This window comes from Protobothrops mucrosquamatus, unplaced genomic scaffold (genome assembly GCF_001527695.2).
Source record: "Protobothrops mucrosquamatus isolate PMUCROS unplaced genomic scaffold, P.Mucros_1.0 scaffold6, whole genome shotgun sequence".
NCBI classification, from domain to species: Eukaryota; Metazoa; Chordata; class Lepidosauria; order Squamata; family Viperidae; genus Protobothrops; species Protobothrops mucrosquamatus.
In genome coordinates, this window is record NW_015386393.1 from 1716830 (window position 1) to 1736812 (window position 19983).

The window sequence follows — 19983 nt, forward strand, 5'->3', positions numbered from 1 at the left end:
CACCTCATCCTACTCTTGCCCTCCCCAGCTTTTAATTAGGCAGAGTGTTTGGCTTTTTGTAAACTGATTTCTATTTTTAGCTTACATAGTTTTTATCTTTTATGACTGTAAGCCGCCCAGAGTTACCTTGAGGTAAGATGGGCAGCCAATAAATTTTGCAAACAAACAAATAAATAAAAGTGAGTTTTTCTATGGTTTTCCTCTGGGTTTTATGCTTGGGGAGGTTGTTCTTTATATTTTTAAACATTTGAATATTATTTTATGGGCCATATGATATTTTAATCTGTTTCCCACCTTTTACAGAAAGCTAGCCATTATCTACAAATATGCTATTAATATTTACCTTTATAAAGGAGCTTTGAGCCATCCCAAAATAAAGAGTTTGAAAGATGAAGGTAGAAACCCTGATACAGGGCAACATAAACTCACCAAGTCGGAAGAAAGTAATAAATAAGTCATTTGCATTGCTTATACCAGGGGTAGGCAACCTCGGCTCTTTTATGACTCATGGACTTCAACTCCCAGAGTTCCTGAGTATTGGCTTATCCAGGAGTAGGCAACCATGGCTCTTTTATGACTCGTGGACTTCAACTCCCAGAATTCCTGAGCCAGCTATGTTGGCTCAGGAATTCTGGGAGTTGAAGTCCATGAGTCATAAAAGAGCCATGGTTGCCTACCCCTGGCTTATACCACTACTTAATGGCTGGAAAGCGTGCCTTGATTTGATTCATTGTAAATAAGAAATTGATGTGGATTTTAGAAAAGTAAAAGTCAAATGTTGATTCCTTTCATTCTAGGTGATTCCTCAGCCTCTTTGGTTCTCCAGCACCCTTGCAAACCAGAGGAAGTTGAGCGAACTGCCGTTCCATTTACTGCAAGCGGGTCTGCTTGAGGAGCTGCAAAGAGATATTTTGGGTAAGAGTTCCTGATATTTTAAGCCCGAAAGAGCTACACTTCACAAGATTTCCTACACATTGTGCGAATGCCAGTTATGGCCTTGGTAGACCAAACAAGGAATAAATAGCGACACAAGAAAAGAAGGGGTGGTAGTTGGTAAACCCATTTCCTGTTGAGGAAAAAATTTTTTTTTATGTCCCATTATATTTCTTCAGAAGTACCATATCTGAAATACAAAATGCAGCATATTCCAAGAATATACTATAACTAAAAGATGGGGAAGGAGAGATAGGCTAAGCCAGTGGTGGCGAACCTACGGCACGGGTGCCAGAGGCGGCACTCGGAGCCCTCTCTATGGGCACGTGTGCCGTTGCCCCAGCCTTGCCTCCCCCGCGACCCCCTCCTCACCAGCAGCCCCCCTGGAGGAGAGTCGCCCCCGAGTGTGGCCCACGCGGAGCAGCACAGTCAAGGACATGGCAGCCAGGCAGCGTAGACAAGACTCTGCCCTCATGCCCCATCGCGCACAGTTGATGCTGCGGGATGCGGGCAGAGGGCGTGGCTGCCATGGCGCTGCTGGGCTGCCTGGGTGATCTGCGGCGGGCCCTGGAGGCGGTGAGTGGCCCTGCGGGCAGGTGGGCTGGGGGTGGGGCAGGGGGTGGAGCTGGGGCGGGGCCAGTTTTTGGGCACTCAGTCTCTAAAAGGTTCGCCATCACTGGGCTAAGCAGAGGGGAAGGTGGGATTTGTTATTAATGTATTAACTACTTCCAGCATGATGTTCCCTCTTTTAGAGCACCAGGCCAACTTGCAGAAGATCAAGAAGGAGGATAATTATAATGTCCCTAAAGAAGCCCCAGTTTGATCTGAAATGTGTTGGACTGTAGAAAACATTGCTTTTTAACAATAAGTTAAATTGTCTCTGATTCTCAGAGACCGCTTAAACAAGTCCTTGCAGTTTTTTTGGCAAGGTTTCTCAGAAGTGGTTTAGCATTGCCTCCTTCCTAGTGTTCCTTGTTCGGAAAACTGCTAAATAGTTATAAAATAGATCGGCCTGTCTAGATAATTCAGCCCTATTTGAGCATTTTTCATGTAAATGTAATGCTGTTTGACAACAACTTATGAGACTCATTAATCTGATTCACATATCATACTAGCCCACAATTATGGCTTATTGAATAAACTGTGACTGGCTAGTTTCTTACAAACATGTTATTTGTATAATGCAATTTGTCTGGCGTAAGCCTATACAGTTTATGATTTAGCATTTCGTGTGTAACCTAGACATAAGTTATTAAACAAGTCATAAGTAAGTGAAACAGTTATACAATGTGTACACTGAACCACAACCAACCACATTGCTGTACAACTTGGGAGACTACCAGATGGAAGTCTCTTTAGAAGCTGAAAGAAATATTTTCATCAAGGGATATTATTTTCCACCTTGCTTTTGTTTGTTTTCCATTGAAACATCCTAGGATCCTGGCCACACTAGTCAAGGTTTCCTTCATTTCCATACTTCCTTCTATAGGTGTTCCTTGCTCTGGTGACTTTCTTGATGTTCTCATTGTCTGCATGTGCTCCCCACTGTCTTCTTTTCCCATCAGGGAACGTGAACTGGATCATCTGCAGAGCGACTTCCCCTGGTATAGAGAGCTTGACTGCTGACTTTGCCATGTGCCTTGCCCAGATCAGCTGCCCAGAGTTGCATCTCCTGCAAGAGACTCTACTGCTTCTGCAGCCTTTTGTGGATAGCACACAAATCCACGGAGGTAGATAATCATTGCCACCCTTGTAGTTTGGGAATGACTCCCAAGAACCTTGTCCAGTCAATGTCCAGTCTAGCAATAGCAATACCACTTAGACTTACATATCGCTCCATAGTGCTTTACAGCACTCTATGAGCAGTTTACAACGTCAGCGTATGTCCCCCAACAATTTGGCTCCTCGTTTACCAGCCTCAGGAGGATGGAAGGCTAAATTAACCTTGAGCCAGTCAGGATCGAACTCCTGGCTATGGGCAGAGTTTGCCTGCAATACTGCATTCTAACCACTCCACCATCATGGTTCCTAGTCTAGTCAAGAACGCTGCCAACTGCAGTGCAGGGAAAATCAGTTCTTATAGGATAATAAGATGCAATGGGAAATGTTTTTCTTTTTGGTGTCTGACATTTCCAAACTTCCCCCTTCTCTTGATTTAAGGAAGATGTTTTCCTCCCAGTTTTATTGCTTTGTTCCTTCCTTTTGGTTCCCGAAGAAAAACAGGTGCAGGGAATATCCAGAGCTCCATTATCTCTAGTAATTTGAGATCCTTTACCTGTATGCTTACAGCAGCTGTGACTAATGCATAGTCTTTTCTGCCTTCCAAGATATATAAATAAGAGTGTATCCTTTTGTTGGATGGGGTCTCTCTCAATAATGCTGTCTAATAATCATTGCAGTAAGCCTTGATTATTTGTTTTGCGTCCTACACTTGATTCCATATCAGTCAGTTTATTTAAATGGATGTGGTTAGCCTTTGTGTTGAAATTAATAAATGCAGAGTCCAACATCCAATAAACTTCCAATATCTAAGGGGCTGCCACAAAGAAGAGGGAGGGTGTCAAATCTATTCTCCGGAGAACCTGAAGGCACGACAACAAGCAATGGATGGAAAATAATCAAGGAGAGAACTAACCTAGAAATAAGGAGAAATTTCCCAGCAGTGAGGACAATCAATCAGTGGAACAGATTGCCTCTGGAAGTTGTGGGTGCTCCATCACTGGAGGTTTTTAAAAAGAGATTGGAAAACCATTTGTCTGAAATTGTATAAGATCTCCTGGTTGAGCAGGAGGTTGGACTAGAAGACCTCCAAAGTCCCTTCCAACTCTGTTATTTGTTTAATGTTCCTCATGCCAAATCAATGAACTACCATTGATCTGGTTGAGGAAAGGATCCATAGTTCTGTTCACTCATATCTACCACTCCAGCCCTCGTCTTTATTCTTGGATCATTGCCACTAATATAATTTGAATCCCACCATTGAGGTGGGCTAGGCTTTCACTAAATTCTGAATCTCTTTTTTAGCTAACAGAACACAAATAGAAGATGGTTCCACATCTCCTATCTTTGTCCTTCTGCAGAAGTGAGTATGATCTACACGGAGATGTTGTCACGGCTGTTTTTCCTCAGGCCATCTTACCCTAAGATCATTGGGAATGTATGTGAGCAGTGTGAGAGCTGGTTTGGTGTTTGGCCCCATCCTGTCCTCATCCCTCGCTCTGGATTTTTCCATCCACCTGGAGGACCTCTGTGCAAAACGCTGCCTGAATTCCCTAAAGGTAGAATAGTCTGTTTGCCTAACAAGTCATAATTACTATTCCTCCCTCCCACTTCATCATAGAAAAAAGCATTGTGTAGCTAACTCTTTGTGTGTGTGGGGGAGGGGCTTATGGATGCCCACTTAAATCCTCCAAATGTCTTGATTGGAGTGGAGAAACCTTTGAATACTAAAGTTCCATGAAGCTCACTGGATGATCTTGGATCCATCCACTTTCCACCCAATCTAAGAACTGTTATGGGGCAGCATGTGGGAAAAGTTATAGGAGGGTGGATATTATCACAGGGCAAGGAAACATGCAGGGTGTCAGATTAAATCCCAAGCAGGCTATGGAGATTCTCAATCATCCAGGTCATGGTTGTCCCAAAGGTACTTTTCCAAAAGACAACTGGACTTTCTTGATTTTTTTTTTTTTTTGAGAACATTTCGCTTCTCATCCAAGAAGCTTCTCATCCAAGTTCTGAAGAAGCTTCTTGGATGAGAAGCTAAACATTTTTAAGGTTAAAAAACCAGACCGTCCAGTTGCCTTGGGACACTCAAGTAGACTGTTCACCTTCTGAAAGTCAAAAAAAGGACCAGACATTCCACTTGAATCAAACCCTATCTGCCACATTAATTCCTCAAATCTCTCCCCCCCCCCTTTCTCCTTGCAGGCATTTCAATCCTAGAATTCAACCTTGACCCAAAGTTGCTTCTAGCTGGTTCTCTGGCTGGTTCTCTGATCATATGGGACATGGAAGATTTTACTGTGCGACATGTCCTAACAGGACACTCTGGTGAGTCACCAAAAGGCTATTTTTACAGCCAACCTCCATCAGGGGCTCTAGTTGATCCCAGTTATGACAGCACAGAAAGCAGATCAGAGTTATTTATGTGAACTAGCTGTAAACACTTTGAGAGTAATCTCAGTGGCTGGGTTCAATTCACACATTAGGCTAGGCTTCTCAATCATCCAGGTCATGGTTGTCCCAAAGCTGCTTTTCCAAAGACAACTGGACTTTCAGTTCAGTTCAGAATTGAAGACGTTTCTTGGATGTGAAGCGAAATGTGACATGTGATATTGGTACACATTGTTAGCCACAGGGCAAAGTTAATTCAGCTGGTAACTCCCTAAGGCTATCCATTGAAGAAGAAAAGACTAAAGTTTCTGTCTTGGGCATTTCTGCCCAAAAGAACGCTGTTCTAAATTTCTCCTTTGAAGTTCTGAAACTCTTGAGGTGGTTTTCAAGACCCATCAGAGCATTAATTTATATGAATGTTTAATCCCAAATCTGATATGCCTGAGTGAATCACATTGCTGCAGATAAATAAAACTCTGGGGTCCATTGTCCATGCCTTCTTTCTGTCTGCTACTCAGTATACTGGAATAGGAAATATTGCTATGAATTGTTTGTTACAGTCCCATTTTTCTTCTACCAACTAAGCCACAGGCTATTAGGTTAGTTAGGGAACAGGAGTGTCTATAGATCGAGGGGTTAAAAAAAGGCAAGGTGGCAATCACAACCACATGACTGAAGCCACAATTTTGATTTCAAACTACAAGGACCTGTAACTACAAGGATACAAGTTGTTTATCTTGATCTATAATCAGATTTGTGAGCATACTGGCTTACATCCTCTTTTGAGGATCTTCCTTCCCCTATCTTTTCTCTTTTGCAGCTGAAGTGAAATGTGTGAAATTATTTGGGAAGGGGTCCCGTGCTGCCTCGGTGGCCATGGATCGGACATTGCGCTTGTGGTGTCTGGATTCTGCCAGGGAGGAATTCTCTATCCACAATGTTCACCCTGGAGAGCTGAGGTGTTGCCAGCTGCACATTGATGAAAAGAATCAGATGATATACTGGGCATCAGGTTTAGAGGTATGGAACCCACCATGCATGTGGAGGGGAGGGGGCAGCTAAACAATGAAGCAGGTGCAAAACATGGGCAGGGGTCTTCAGAGCAGAGAGCAAGGGAGTAATGAAAAATATATTGAGAATTTTGTAAGGCTTCCTCTGATCTTTTTTTTTTTATTATTGAAAATTTTATAAAATTTTACTATATAAATCCCCCCTTCCCCTTCCCCCCCTCCCTCCCCCCTCACTTCCCAGTGCCAATCATAAGGTTAACAATAACATAATCATACTCTAATTAACATTAATCAACTATTAAAATAACATATCTATAACCTCCTTTAACTCTCTTTTAAACAGTACAATTATTAAAAACAATAATAATAACAACACTTAATAATTAGAAATAATAGTAAATAAAATATTCTAACCTTTGCACAACAATAATACTCTAAAATTTACTCAAAAACCAGATGATATTTTTTAGTCCCATATTTACACTTAAAGGCTTCCTCTGATCTTGTTGGATACTCTGGGTAACCTGGAAGAGGAATTACTCTGGAGAATCAGGATCATGAAGAGAAGCCAAATTCAGGAGCTAAATTCTGGTTGCGCCTTCAGAAAGTTATTGAAAGAGAGAAGAAAGAAAGAAATCTATGTGAGATTCTCAGGAACAAATGCACAATCTCTGCATTGGCATTAACAAGCCTCCAAGAGTATTATTTGGATGATAGAGGGAGTAGGGAAAGACTGACCCTCCAGAGTCCAGATGGAAACAGCACCCATCATTTTTAACCATAGATCATTATATCTGGGAATGATAGGAGTTGGAGTCTAAGACACTCTGGAGAAGCATGGGTTAACTTTGCTGTGTGGACAAAATTGAATTTGGGAACCAACAATACACATCTATGTGTCCACCTCTGCAGTTAAAGACAGAAATTGATCTTCTACCAGATTATTAGTTCACTTCTTAGCAGATTTCCTGGGACTGCTGCTCAAACTTCTTAAGTTTAATGTATCTCCTTAAGTTTAGAGATGATAAAGAAGAGCTGTTTGCTCTCTATTCATAGGGTAGGGAAAGTGCTTTAGAGAGAAGAGGGTAAAAATGGAAGAAGAGCTTGAACGGGTTTTTCCTCCTGCTCCAGGTCAGCGCTTGGCATCTGGAGACAGCTGTACCCATTTTCCAGATCTGTGCTGAGCCTCCAGACCAGTGGCTCTGTGGAACTGTGTTTGTACCAAGGCTGGTGGTTGTGACGGTATCTGAACGGGGTGTCTTCTGCCTGTGGGACAGCATCAGCGGACAGCTACACTCCAAGCAGGAACTGATAGGGCTGGAAGAAGAGACACCAACATGCAGTGTATTGCTCCACACGCTGGGCAGGATGGTGGCCGGCTTCAGCAAGGGCTCCCTCTTGATGGTGCTTGTTCTTCTGCCATGTCTCTTCTTGGGGAAAGGGAACGTGGGTCACCCAAGAGATATCTTTGGATGCGGGAACAGTGGGCTGCCCCAGTGTTTTGGTTTTCTTGCAGATGCCTTGGGAAATCTTATTTCAGGTTTCAGCAGCTTTTTGGTGTTAGGGCCTTACAGGTAGTTTTCAACTTACAACTATTCATTTAGTGACCATTTGAATTTACAATGCCCCCCCCAAAGGTAACTTACAACAGGCTCTTGCACTTACAACCATCTCAGCATCCCGATTACATGATCAAAATTCAGGAGCTTGACAACTGACATGTATTTATGATGGTTGCAGCATCCCAGGGTCACGTAATCACCATTTGTAACCTTCTCAGCTAGCTTCCAACAAGCAAAGTCGATTGGGGAACCAGATTCACTTAGCAACCACAGTGATTCACTTAACAACTGTGGCAAAAAAAAGGTCCATCCCTGTCCTACAACTCCTCAGATTTTTAAGCAGCATTGTCCTGGCCCTCCTGGGGGGGGGAGATAATAACGACTGGATTTAGAACAGTGGTCACCAACCTTTCCGGCTTTGTGGACCACCAGTGGCAGCCGGGAGGGGGGAGATAGGATGGTTGTGTGTGAGCAGTGGGCAAGTGCTCATGCAGCTTCATTTGCATGAGCTCGCACAAATGGAGCTTCGCGTGTGCATGAGCTCACCCGCCACTCGCGCAAGTGGAGCTGCATGTGACCGCACTCGCCCACCCCTTGCACAGCCCAGTTCTGAATGGGCCGTGGTCCTCTACCAGCTCATAGCCTGGGGGTGGGGACTTCTTATTTAGAGTATATAGAACATCTTATTTCCACAGTTAAAACTCTTCCTTTTCTCCCACCCTATCCTTATATCCAAGAAAGAGGATGGGATCTTTTATTATTCAATCAACCACCTCCCTGGTGCCTCTCTTGACAGATCTCTTCTGATGGACATAGCCTCCTGGAAAAGCTCCCAGGAAGGATCAGCTTTGTGGTGCTTTCAAAAGATGAATCTCTCCTGGCAACAGGTTTGAGTGAATTTCCTGCTCACTTACCCTATATTGGTTAATAATGTTATTTAATAGCTATATCATATCAACAAAGTAGTGGCGGAGGCTAATGCTGATCTTCTAATCTCTGTAAGTCCAAGAAGGTTGGCTTTAATCACTTGACATTTGGCAAAAACTACCAAACTTTTTTTGCCAGTGGGCACATTTGTAGTTTTCAGCATACAGTATGTTGTCGTAGTTGTTATTATTACTTAAATCTGCCTGTTACCAAAGCATACAGACTTCTTATGGTTTACAAAAGATAAAATGCAATGTTGGGATGTTCTTACAAAATGATTTCTACAATGGCTGCAGTTAACCATAAAATATCCATTCACCAGAAAGGTCCCTCCATGGTCTCTCATCATCCCCTCCCAGATGCCTTCTATATTCTAGTTACCTTTCTGTCTGATTTTTGTTTTTAGCAGTTTAGCACCCAAACTGTGCATCTGTGTTGAGACTGGAGGTATTCTGATAAATCAAGACAGTGCTACATGCTGGTACTTTGCCTTATGCCAGTTTCCCATTTAATTTTGTAAATAAGAAGTGGGGGGAGTTAGGGATGAATTAAGGAGGGCATTGGGCATAGCCCTGTCATAGTCTACTTCCAAGACATAGCTTGTATGCACATAAAGCTCTCTCTTATATCCAAAAAAATAAAAAATAAAAAACCACCACACTCCCAAAACTATGATTCTGGCTATTGTCTTGGCAGGAGTGGCAGGTATCTATTGTCTTGGCAGGAATGTGTGTCAATTTGGATGCATAAGCCATGGTTCAGTTGTGTTATTTGCCAATGCAATGAGCTTTTCATACACAAGAGTGCCAGAGCAGAACCCGACATGTGAGTTATTGCTCATTTCTTACATGACCTATACTTGCAAGCCTTTCATGATGCTACCATCATGCTTGCATCATTATTTTAACATCATTGCATTTATTATGGATGCTGCTATCTCATTTTGTACACTGCACTGTTCCAGGTGTTGGGCACCGTGTAAGAGTTTTTCTAGGCAATGTGACAGGATTCCATCAACTCCTGGCCTCAGATTTGCTGCATTCTGCTGAGGTTTGTGCAGCTGCTATTTCAACAGACAATAGCACCATCGTCACAAGCTCCCAGGATGAATGCATATGGGTAAGAGGCATAGGATAATGTTGCAAAACAGGTGGGTTTCACGTGTGACTAAGGCAAGGGCATTTGATGATGGGGGGAGGGGGCGAAAGAAAGGAAACAAGTCAAATTGGTCACTGTATAGTTAAAGCTACATATGTCACACACATGATGCATGTAAAAAGGGCTGAAGTTTCAATCATATAATCCCAGCTGTGGGGGGGATTAGCTTAGTTGATTAGTTTAGGAATTGTGAGAAGAATTTTCCCTGGTTCCCTTCAGCTCAGACAGAAGAATTGACACAAAATGAAGCTAGCTAGTCCAGAAAACATTGCTGTGTCACAAATTGTTGAAGGAAAAGTCTTCATCAGACTTATTAGGACAGTTTTCATAGCTCAAAGGGATAGAAAATTATTTTACTACTTGTCAGCAGTTAGAGATGAGGGAAGATTTAGGGGCTACAAAGAAAGCTGGCTAGGAAGTCACATGTTCTAGAACAGAGTTCCTCAATCTTGGCAACTTTAAGACATGTGGACTTCAATTCCCAAAATCCCCCAGCCAACAGTTGAAGTCCACATGTCTTAAAATCGCCAAGTTTGCTGCACCAGAGCAGGTGTCCCCAATCCGCAGCGTACCAGAAACCAGGCCGTGCAAACAAGTAAAGCACCATCTGTGAGATGAGGCAGTACGCAAAACCACGCCCTCTCCAGTCCATGGAAAAACCTGTTGTGATTCCTCACCAGCCAGTGGATCTGGCAGCTGAGTCTGAGGAATCAGAGGAGGAAGAGGAGGGGCCTAGAGTGACATCAGAGTCAGAGGAAGGCTCTGAGGAGCTCCAAGACTTACAGTCGTACGAGAAGCCTGGCCCCTCTACTCGCGCTCAGGCTGAGACACAGCTGTGCTGGGAGTCTGAGTTGGACAGTGATGAATCACAGCTGGGAGATATCCAGGATGCATGAAAACACTGGCAAGAGAGGCCAGAGGAATACAATGGGGCGGCTCCAAAGGCAAAGGAGAAGGCATTAAGAAGCCACGCCTTGGCTGCATAATAAAAGGGAAGGTGTGGGAGGTGCTGGTTGCCAAAGGCAACTGTTCGTGTTGAGGATCGAGTTTCTGTGAACTGTATTTGTTTGACTTGGACATTGACTCAGGTCTGTGAATAATAAAAGGGGATTGGTTTTTTCCTGCGGTTCCAGCCTGCTTGTTGAAAGAGGAGTTTCTCCTTGTGAGCTTAACAAGGACTCACGCAGGCTGGGACAGAACAAAACCTTTCTCCACAGAACTGGTCCCTGGTGCCCAAAAGGTTTGGGGCTGCTGCTCTAGAGGACAGGTTATTTATCACCACTATAGAAGTATTTTTCTTTTAATTGGGAAGAACTTTTAAATAAATGCATAGGATCGTACCAAGTACAGCTATGAAGTTTTACTACTCATGGACTTTACAGAGAATTTTTCTAGCATCTGAGACCCAAATCTTTATATCTGGTTCTTTGGCTCATAAACCTGTTTGTCTCAATGAGCCCCACCATGCAATGAAATTGTCTCCTTCCTTAGTATGCTTCTTCTTCTACCTAGGTCTGGTGTCTAGCGAAACAGGGTTTGCTGACAGATGTTTTGACCGATACAGGGATGCCTTCTACACACCTGGCTCTCTGGGATGTCACGCTGGTGTCAGCCTCTTGCCACGCACCTTATCTCAGAATCTGGGACCTTAGCTGTGATCGCAAGCACAAACTACTCCCACCTTGTATGGCAAGCAAGCGTTGCATTGGGCTTTCCCACAATGCCAAATACATTTATTTTCCCCAAGCTTACTGCAGCTCTAATGTTGTCATTTGGGATACAGAGGCAGGTAAGTGATACACCTGCCCAAAAGTTTAGCAGAGAAATTTTGGGTCAAATGCTCCAGAACAGAAGGAGGCAATTGGAGTTTGGAGAGCATGTCAGGGACATCCTTGCAAAATAGCTGTAATAGAGAGTCTCACCCATTCACAAAGTGACTTGCCAGAAAGCAGACTGATTTAGATGCAATCTCCAAGGACTATGTCTCTCCCTTTCCACTATTGGCAATGTCATAGTTTAAATTGATGGGATAATGGAGCACATCCACCTACCAGACTGAGCCAGAAGGACAGAGACAATTGCAGATAGCCCTGTAACTGTAGATATGGCCCCTCTGATAGCAAGAGCACTTAGACTTATAAACCACTTCATAGTGCTTTACAACCCTCTTTAAGCAGTTTACAGAGTCAGCATAATGCCCCCAACAATATGGATCCTCATTTTACTGACCTCGGAAGGATGGAAGGCTGAGTCAACTGTAAACTGGTCGGGATTGAACTCCTGGCAGTGGGAATGCAGAGTTAGTCTGCAGTACTGCATTCTAACCACTGTGCCACCATGGCTCTGATAGCAAGACCCCCTATCTTCCATAGATAATAATTCACCAGTTTTTCTTTTCTTTCTGAGAATGCTATGCTGCCTATGCAAGGCTCAGAAGCATTATTGGACATAAAATTGATGGGGAGATTGCAACTTTTCTTTCCATCCATCCATCTGTTTATTTTAAATTAAGGAACACTATAGAACTTGGGAGGATGGATTACAACCTGGCATTCAAACAAGGATTGGGGAGACTAAGAAAAGGAAGAAGGGGCCATGCCTGTTCCTGCTCTGCCACTGATGTAGCTTAATTTCATTTATTTGTTAAACTATTTATTTATTTGTGCAATTTGTCCACTCCCTCGTTGCTCATGAGCTTTGTGGAGTTTATGGATTTTAAAAGATCTCTAAGAATAAAAATACATTTGAAAACATCAGCAATAAAAATAACAATATCCCAATACTGAACAATGAGAAAAATATGCACTTCTATACACACATATGTGCACACAGGCAGGTGCTTTTCTCTCTCCCATCCTCCATATTCCTGTAGAATAGATTTGAAGCATGAGGGGTTTTTTCTTCCTCTGTGATTCTTTCCACGAGGACCTAAGAATTTAATCTAATTCATCATTTTGTCCACGGACTAACTAGCTCAGTGGTTCTCAACCTGTGGGTCGGGACCCCATTTGGGGTCGATCGACCATTTCATGGGGGTCACCAAGCAAGGCTGTCCGCCATTTTTTTTGTCCGTCATTTTTTTTGTCCGCCATTTTTTTCCCCCTTTTCCGGCGGGTGCCTTACCTCCCTTGGGCTGGGCCAGCTGGTGGTCGGCTTGCTCCGTCTCTGCAGCTTGCCAGCTACGCCTCGCCCGGCGCAGGGGGCGGAACCATGCATGCGCGGCGCTCCCAGGCAGGGAAAGTCCTCGACTTGTGACCGGTTGGGTAGTCCTCGACTTACGACCGGTTTAGTCCTCGACTTACGACCAGTTTAGTCCTCAACTTACGACCGGTTGGGGTCGCGGCATTAAAAAGGTTGAGAACCACTGAACTAGCTGCTGTTAAAAAACTGGTTATTTGGGCAATAGTACTGCCTGCCTTGTGTTTCCCAGAAAACGGCATTGAGATAATGTCTTGAAACTAATCAAGGAGAGAACCAACCTAGAACTAAAGAAAATTTCTCTGACAGTTAGAACAATGAATCAGTGGAACCGCTTGCCTCCAGAAGTCGTGGGTGCTCCAACACTGGAGGTTTTTAAGAAGAGACTGGATAGTCATTTGTCTGAAATGGTATAGGGTTTCCTGCCTGAGAAGAGGGTTGGACTAGAAGACCTCTAAGGTCCCTTCCAACTCTGTTATTCTGTTATTCCAATGTAGAAAGAGAAATGGCTAGCAGAATTATACTCAGCCATGATAGTCTTCTTCATGAACTTGTTGGCTCCCTTTTAAAGCCATCCAAACTGGCAGTGAACATTGTAACTTAATCGTATGTGGGTGAAGAGGTATTTTTTTGCCACCATTCCCAGTTCCATCCTCATTTGGCTTGCTTTGTATCTGGGAGAAAATGGAGCATCCTTGGTTGTTGGTCACTGCTGGAGGATGCAGCAGTTGGGCATCAATTCCAGTAGCCCCAATACAAGTGATCCTCCTCAACTTATATCCATTTCTTCAGCGACCATTCAAAATCAGAACAGCAGTGAAAAAAATGACTTACAACCCATCCTCACATTTATGCAGGCAGTCCTCAACTTACAACCATTTGTTTAGTGACTACTCAAAGTTATAATAGCACTGAAAATAGTGACTTATGACTGGTTATCACACTTACAACCATTGCGGCATCCCCATGGTCAGGTGGTTAAAATTTGGGTGTTTGCCAACCAACACGTATTTACAAAGGTTGCAGTATAATGGGGGGGGGGGGTCATACCATCACCATTTGGCACCTTGCCAGCTGGCTTCTTGCAAACAAAGCCAGTGGGGGAAGCTGAATTCTCTTAATGATCGCATGAGTCACTTAACAACTGCAGTGATTTTCTTAACAACTGCAGCAAAAAATGGTTGTAAAATCAGACACTACTTGCTTTACAATTGCTTTACTTAGCCATAGAAATTCCGGTCCCAGCTGTGGTCGTAAGGAGTACCTATAACAGGAGGGATCAGCAGTGCTTGCTGAGGTCAGAACCCAATTGTTGGGAGGGGGTGATTTCCTTATTCTCTGTTCCTGTGGGTTCTGCCGTACTCCTGGGGGGAGGGGGGAAGCTATTTATAATTTATATTTATAATTTAATTACATAGGGCGGGAAGAGGAGTGGCCTGAGTCCCGCCGATTGTCGGAATATTTTGTTGTCATGTTATTTATAGGTATAATTTTGGTTTAATTTTCTTTTATAAGCATTTCCGGTTAGCAATTTTAATGGGAATTTTAATGGGAATTTTTGGGGTGATTTTAAGGGATCCGGTTTGGGCGAACAAGAAAAAGCCATGTCTTGGGAGCCACAATGTATCCTCTCCGCTTTCCTCTATCTGCCTGCTTTTTGATCTATTTCCCTTGATGCCAGCCTGCGGTGAGAATGGAATGTGCCTCCGGCTATCTGTCTTATCTCTAGCTGCCCAAGAACAGGTGCAAAGACCTAACAGCCTAAAAGCCTTGGGAATGGTGTCTTACCAACCCAATTCCCACAGCAGATTCACACCTGGGGATTGGCTCATTTGAACTGACCAGATGGACTATTGGGGGAGAGGGGTTGCTAGTTGCTCTTTTAACCTATTGATTCGCGCGGGGAACTCTCAGATCCTGCCTTCTATGCCTGCTGTTAACTTCTCCTAATAAAAGTTCCTTTTGGAATGAAGCTGTTCTAGGAGTTCTGCTTTCTTGGGAAGAGGGATTTGAGGCAGGTCTTACAGCTGACATTTGTCTCCCATCAGGAAAGGAGCATGATAAATTGGATGCATCGGCTCCAGTCCAGTGTCTGGAAGTGGCTGAGCAGAAGAATCTTCTCTTTGTTGGACTGGTTTCTGGAACAGTGCTGGTATTTCCCTTGGATTCCAGGCAAGATGTTGGTTGCATCCCTCCAGCAGAGAACCGAAAGCCTATCTGCAACCTGGCACTCACTCAGAATGAAGATCAGCTGGCAGTTGCCTGTGATGATCTTGTGCAGGTATTGGATCTGCATCAGGAAGAACAGGGTCTCTTGATTGACCGGCCGGCTTACACCTTTTACACCCAGATCCCTGGAGCAACAATTTCTAGTGTGGCTCTTCTGTCTGGATACCGAGTGCTCTATGGAATGACCAATGGGGAGCTCTTCACGTACTACTGCTTGGAGGCGCACGTGTTCCCACTAGAAGCTCATGGGAACTGCATTACCTGCCTGAAGACCAGCCATGGAGAGAAATGGCTGCTGAGTGGTTCAGAAGATTCACTGCTGTGTCTCTGGGATGTTCAGCTCTGCTCCTGGGAGCACCAGATGTTTTTCCAGAAGGTAGGATTTCTGCTCTTGCAGAAAGTTGATACGTCCAATTAGAATGTAGAACTGGTATTAGAGTAGAGATGGAAGGCGAACCTAAGGGAGCAGAGGAGCATTAACATTAGAAAACCTCAGAACAGCTGCCATGATGGGGAATTAAAACATGAACATTTCCTCAAATCTCAATCTCAGTACATGAAACTTGTTGCAGTAATTGGCAGCCCTTAGCCAATTCAGAAAAAGCTAAACAGAATCAGATCTAGTTAATACTTGCCTGGGAGGGTCTTAGATAAGGATATTAATATATATATATAAAACCTCTAGAAGAAGGAAATTGCAAATCTCATCTGTATTATGACAAGCAAGCAACTTTGTATTTATGTTGTCACGAGAAATTAAGTGTGATTGAGGGAGAGCTTACTATTAAATTGACCTGAGCACCCTCTTTATTTAGATATATTCTCCTGCCCATTATTCATAATTTTTATTCTAAAGATAACTAGCTTCCAGAAAAGAGGTGGGTTAGCTATGGCTACAGTTTGTTTCTGTGGTCCATAGAGGACTTGGGCAGAATCCACTTTAAAGGCAAATACTACTGGGAATAGGTAGTGGCACAGATATCCAGCTTTCGAGCAATTAAGAGGTGGATAATCTAATCCAAATCTGACTGCATTGAAAAGAAATTCTAGAAAAATTTAATTTTTAATCAGTCCAACAGTGGCTTTTATGTTTATCTCCAGAGACTCACCTGGAGTCTCTGTCTCCTGTTTGCCCTCCTGCTGATCCGTGTCTTGCATGTTGTTTTCCTGTTGAATTGGATTACTTTTCTGAAACACTGTTTGTTTGTTTGTTTGTTCCTTCCTTCCCAGCAAGATTCCTTTTCCCATGGCATTATCTGTGCATGCTTTTCAAAGGATGACCAGTACTTGTTCACCAGCTCTTTGGATCAGTGTGTTACAGTGTGGGATGTCTCACGGGGTAAGAAATTTGTTATTTTTAGGAACCTGTAACTTTGGGCACTGTTACCTTATATGGTAGCAGTCTCAAAGCAAAGCTTGTCATAAAGTTGGGGGAATAAACAAAGGTGTTTTCCCCTCCTTCAAATGTGTGGTAGGATGTTGAAGCAGGTGTGTGGGGGGGGGGGCAGGGTAAAGAAATTCAAGATACTAGTAGCTCCAACCTTGTGATTGAAGCTGCTATCTCGATCCCTCCTGCTGACAAGCTGTGGGATGGAAAAAATGTTTGAATGTAATTTGAGTTCCTTGTTGTGACATATGGCATGTTCCAATTTTCCACAGGGGCCCTCTTAGCAGTTCAGTTTGTGCATGCAAAAATTACCAGAATGGTGTCAACAGGTGAAGGCTTTGTTGCAACAACACAAGTTGGCTACCTCATGCGGGAGAGATTCCGCTGCCCACAGGTCATCAACTCTCACCCTGATCTGCTCAGCAGTGTTAAAGCAACGTACACAGTGAAATCTCAGCCAAAAGAGAGACAGGATCCAGGAGAGATTCGGGGAAATCTAAGGAACGCTCAAAGTGTCACCAACAAGCTGTCACAGATTTGTAGGATTGTGTGACGTACCGACAAAGAGCGACAAAGAATGACTTGAATATCTACCTTGTCATTCATCTACAAGTGAACTTCACTCAGTTGTTTCCTCACTTCCTTAGAGTATTTATTATTCTGCCTTTACTATTGTTTATAAATAACTCAAGGCAGCAAACATAGCTAATATTCCTCCCTCCTCCTATTTTCCCCACAACAACCACCCTATGAGGTGGGTTGGGCTGAGAGAGAGTGACTGGCTCAAAGTCACCAAGGTTTTTCAAGCCTAGGGAAGGATTAGAACTCACGGTCTCCTGGTTCCTAGGCCAGCACCTTAACCACTAGTCCGTACTGGCTCTTCTTATTTCCTTATTATCACTGAACCCTGAGTTCTAGAAAAGAATGACTACCTAATGTAGGAGACAGCAACCTTTTAAGGCTTGAAGGCTGCACTTAACATTTGGTGGAGCTTACATAATGCAAAGTGATAGTCTTATCTTTTTTTCCTGCTGGGATTTGAAAGTATTGTATGAGTTTACTAGAAGAATAAGGGTATCCCTACAATGGAGGAGTAGAGTGTGAAAATGTCAGAATTATCAGGAATGGCAAAAATGACCTGTTTGGTCAAAGAAAACAACAACAACAAAAACTTTTATGAAAGACTGGAAACCTTATATGGGCTTTTTGCTGAAAAAAGAAATACATGACATGATGATTTATGGATTTCAAGATGAAGAAAGATGTGAATTAAAAGAAGGACTTGTGCAATATCTAAAATGGAGGAGGGGCAATAAGATTGTAATTATCTATTGAAGATTAGAGGTCATTTATATATCTTTTAATTTGACTTTCTCTTTTGCAGTTTTTTTTCTCTTTAGTTTCTTTTTATTCTATGGGGAAAATCATAATATTAAATAAAATAAAGAAGTATGAATTTATAAGATTTGTTTTTTCTTAGCAAGCAAGCCTATTTTAAGTTTTCATTACAAATGTTTTGGGCTCCTTACCGCAAGACAGCAGGAAACAGGACTACTGGTTTTCAGCAATGGTACCATAGGAGGCCATCCTAGGTGCTGCAGGAAAAATTAGAGCTGATTGGTTCTATGTATCCCAGACTGCCTAACTCCATCCATGTTGGATATTCATGAATAGCTCTGATCATTTCTTTCTTAAGGCAGGTAGCTGAATGTTTGAAAACTCATCAGGATTATATGTGTACAAAATTATTTCATAATCACTGGATTTTTCCCCCCAATGAATGCTGTCTTCTAATTAAGGAAAATGATGGAGTACAAGAGCAGCGTACGAATGAAAATGTTGCAGAACACAAAATGGGTTTAAAATGCATATGTATTTGTAAATAAACCAAATATTACAAAATAAGTGTATATTCCCCATTCTTTTTACAAAGGAACAAAGACCTCTAGAATTTCTATCTCAAATGTTTGCTAAATTGTAAAGCTGCATTAGTCCTCCACTTACAACCACAATGGGCACCAGAATTTCTATTGCTAAACAAGGCAGTTGTTAAGTGAGTTGTGCCTGATTTTCTGACCTTTTTTGCTCTGGTATTTAAGCAAATCAATCCACTTGTTAAGTGAATCCTGCAGTCGTGAAGTGAATCCAGCTTCCCCCACTGACTTTGCTTGTTGGAAGTCAAATGGGAAGATCGCGAATGGGGGACCACACTGCAACCTTCGTAAATACATGTATGCATGTAAGTCAAGGACTATATGTATTATGTAGAGTTGTTCACAACACACAAGCTCTTATCACTCTGCATACAATAAAATTGTTTCTTCATGAATAATCAATTCCCAATTTCAGGGTGGAAATACTGGTTTCATCAAATTTATGTTAAAATTCTCTGATCAGTTATGTATGATGTAAAACTGGCTTACCCAATACAGGTAGTCCTCAATTTGCAACCATTCATTTAGTGACCATTCAAAGTTATAATGGCATTGAAAAAAGTGACTTACAATTGGTCCTGACACTTACAACTGTTGCAGCATCCCCATGGTCATATGATCAAAATTCAGGTGTTTGGCAACCTGCATGTGTTTATGATGCTTTTAGTGTCTTAGTGTCGTGATCACCAACTGCAAGCTTTCCAGACAACTTCTGATAAGCAAAGTCAATGGGGGAAGCTGCATTTGTTTAACAACTATGTGATTCACTAAACAACTGCAGTGATTTACTTAATAACCATGGGAAAAAGTTTGTAATATTGGATGCAAGTCATTTAGCAACTGCCTTGTTTAGCAATGGAAATTCTGGTCCCAATTGTGGTCATATATTGAGAACTACATGTAAAAGCTCTGAAATATCCTATCCAAACCTTGATATACTTTCCAATTTGTTCCTGAATCTATCCCTAATGTTAAGCCAGTCTTGGTAGGGATGGGAGGAGCTATGTCTGATGAATGTGGACAATCTGTACGTATCTCTTCTAGTCTGGAGGCCCTGCATTTCAAGCTAAAGAGCTACTTTACATCCTACAACTCGCCAGGGCCCGTTGCCTTGGCAGAGTGAGGAAAATTCTCAGGGATGACTCACACCCTGGTTGGTACCTCTTTACTCTCCTACCATCGGGTAGGAGATACAGAAACATAGCCAGCCATACCAACAGGCTGAAGAACAGCTTTCATCCATGGGCTGTCAGGCTCTTGAATGGGACATAATTTCATGCATGACAGACTCATGAGGCCGGCGTGCTGTGCAATCAGCTCACAGGGTGTAATAAGTTGGGGGTTTGTAGTCACTGTGAGTTGTGGGGGGGGCACAGAGGGAGGCTCAGCCAATCTCACTGTATACGTGTTATACTTTGATAATAAAGGTTTGTTCATTCTTTCCCTTAAATAATTTATTTTAATAATAAGCTGTAAAAATGTACATAAATGCACAAGTGTAAAGCAGAACCTAATCTGCTTTTGGAACA

General features: G+C 42.7%; 1 protein-coding gene across 1 annotated transcript in view; it reads left to right on the forward strand.

Annotated features, from left to right (window-relative positions):
• NWD1 (NACHT and WD repeat domain containing 1) overlaps positions 1 to 17073 on the forward strand; it is a 26374-nt gene extending 9301 nt beyond the window's left edge. Inside the window, exons 7-16 of the mRNA XM_015809916.1 lie at positions 798 to 915; positions 2499 to 2663; positions 4014 to 4211; positions 4864 to 4986; positions 5870 to 6069; positions 7191 to 7463; positions 8418 to 8508; positions 14953 to 15509; positions 16364 to 16472; positions 16793 to 17073. Of these exons, the coding sequence (XP_015665402.1) occupies positions 798 to 915; positions 2499 to 2663; positions 4014 to 4211; positions 4864 to 4986; positions 5870 to 6069; positions 7191 to 7463; positions 8418 to 8508; positions 14953 to 15509; positions 16364 to 16472; positions 16793 to 17073 (2115 nt within the window). The remainder of the gene's footprint in view (positions 1 to 797; positions 916 to 2498; positions 2664 to 4013; positions 4212 to 4863; positions 4987 to 5869; positions 6070 to 7190; positions 7464 to 8417; positions 8509 to 14952; positions 15510 to 16363; positions 16473 to 16792) is intronic.
• Positions 17074 to 19983: the final 2910 nt, after the last annotated feature.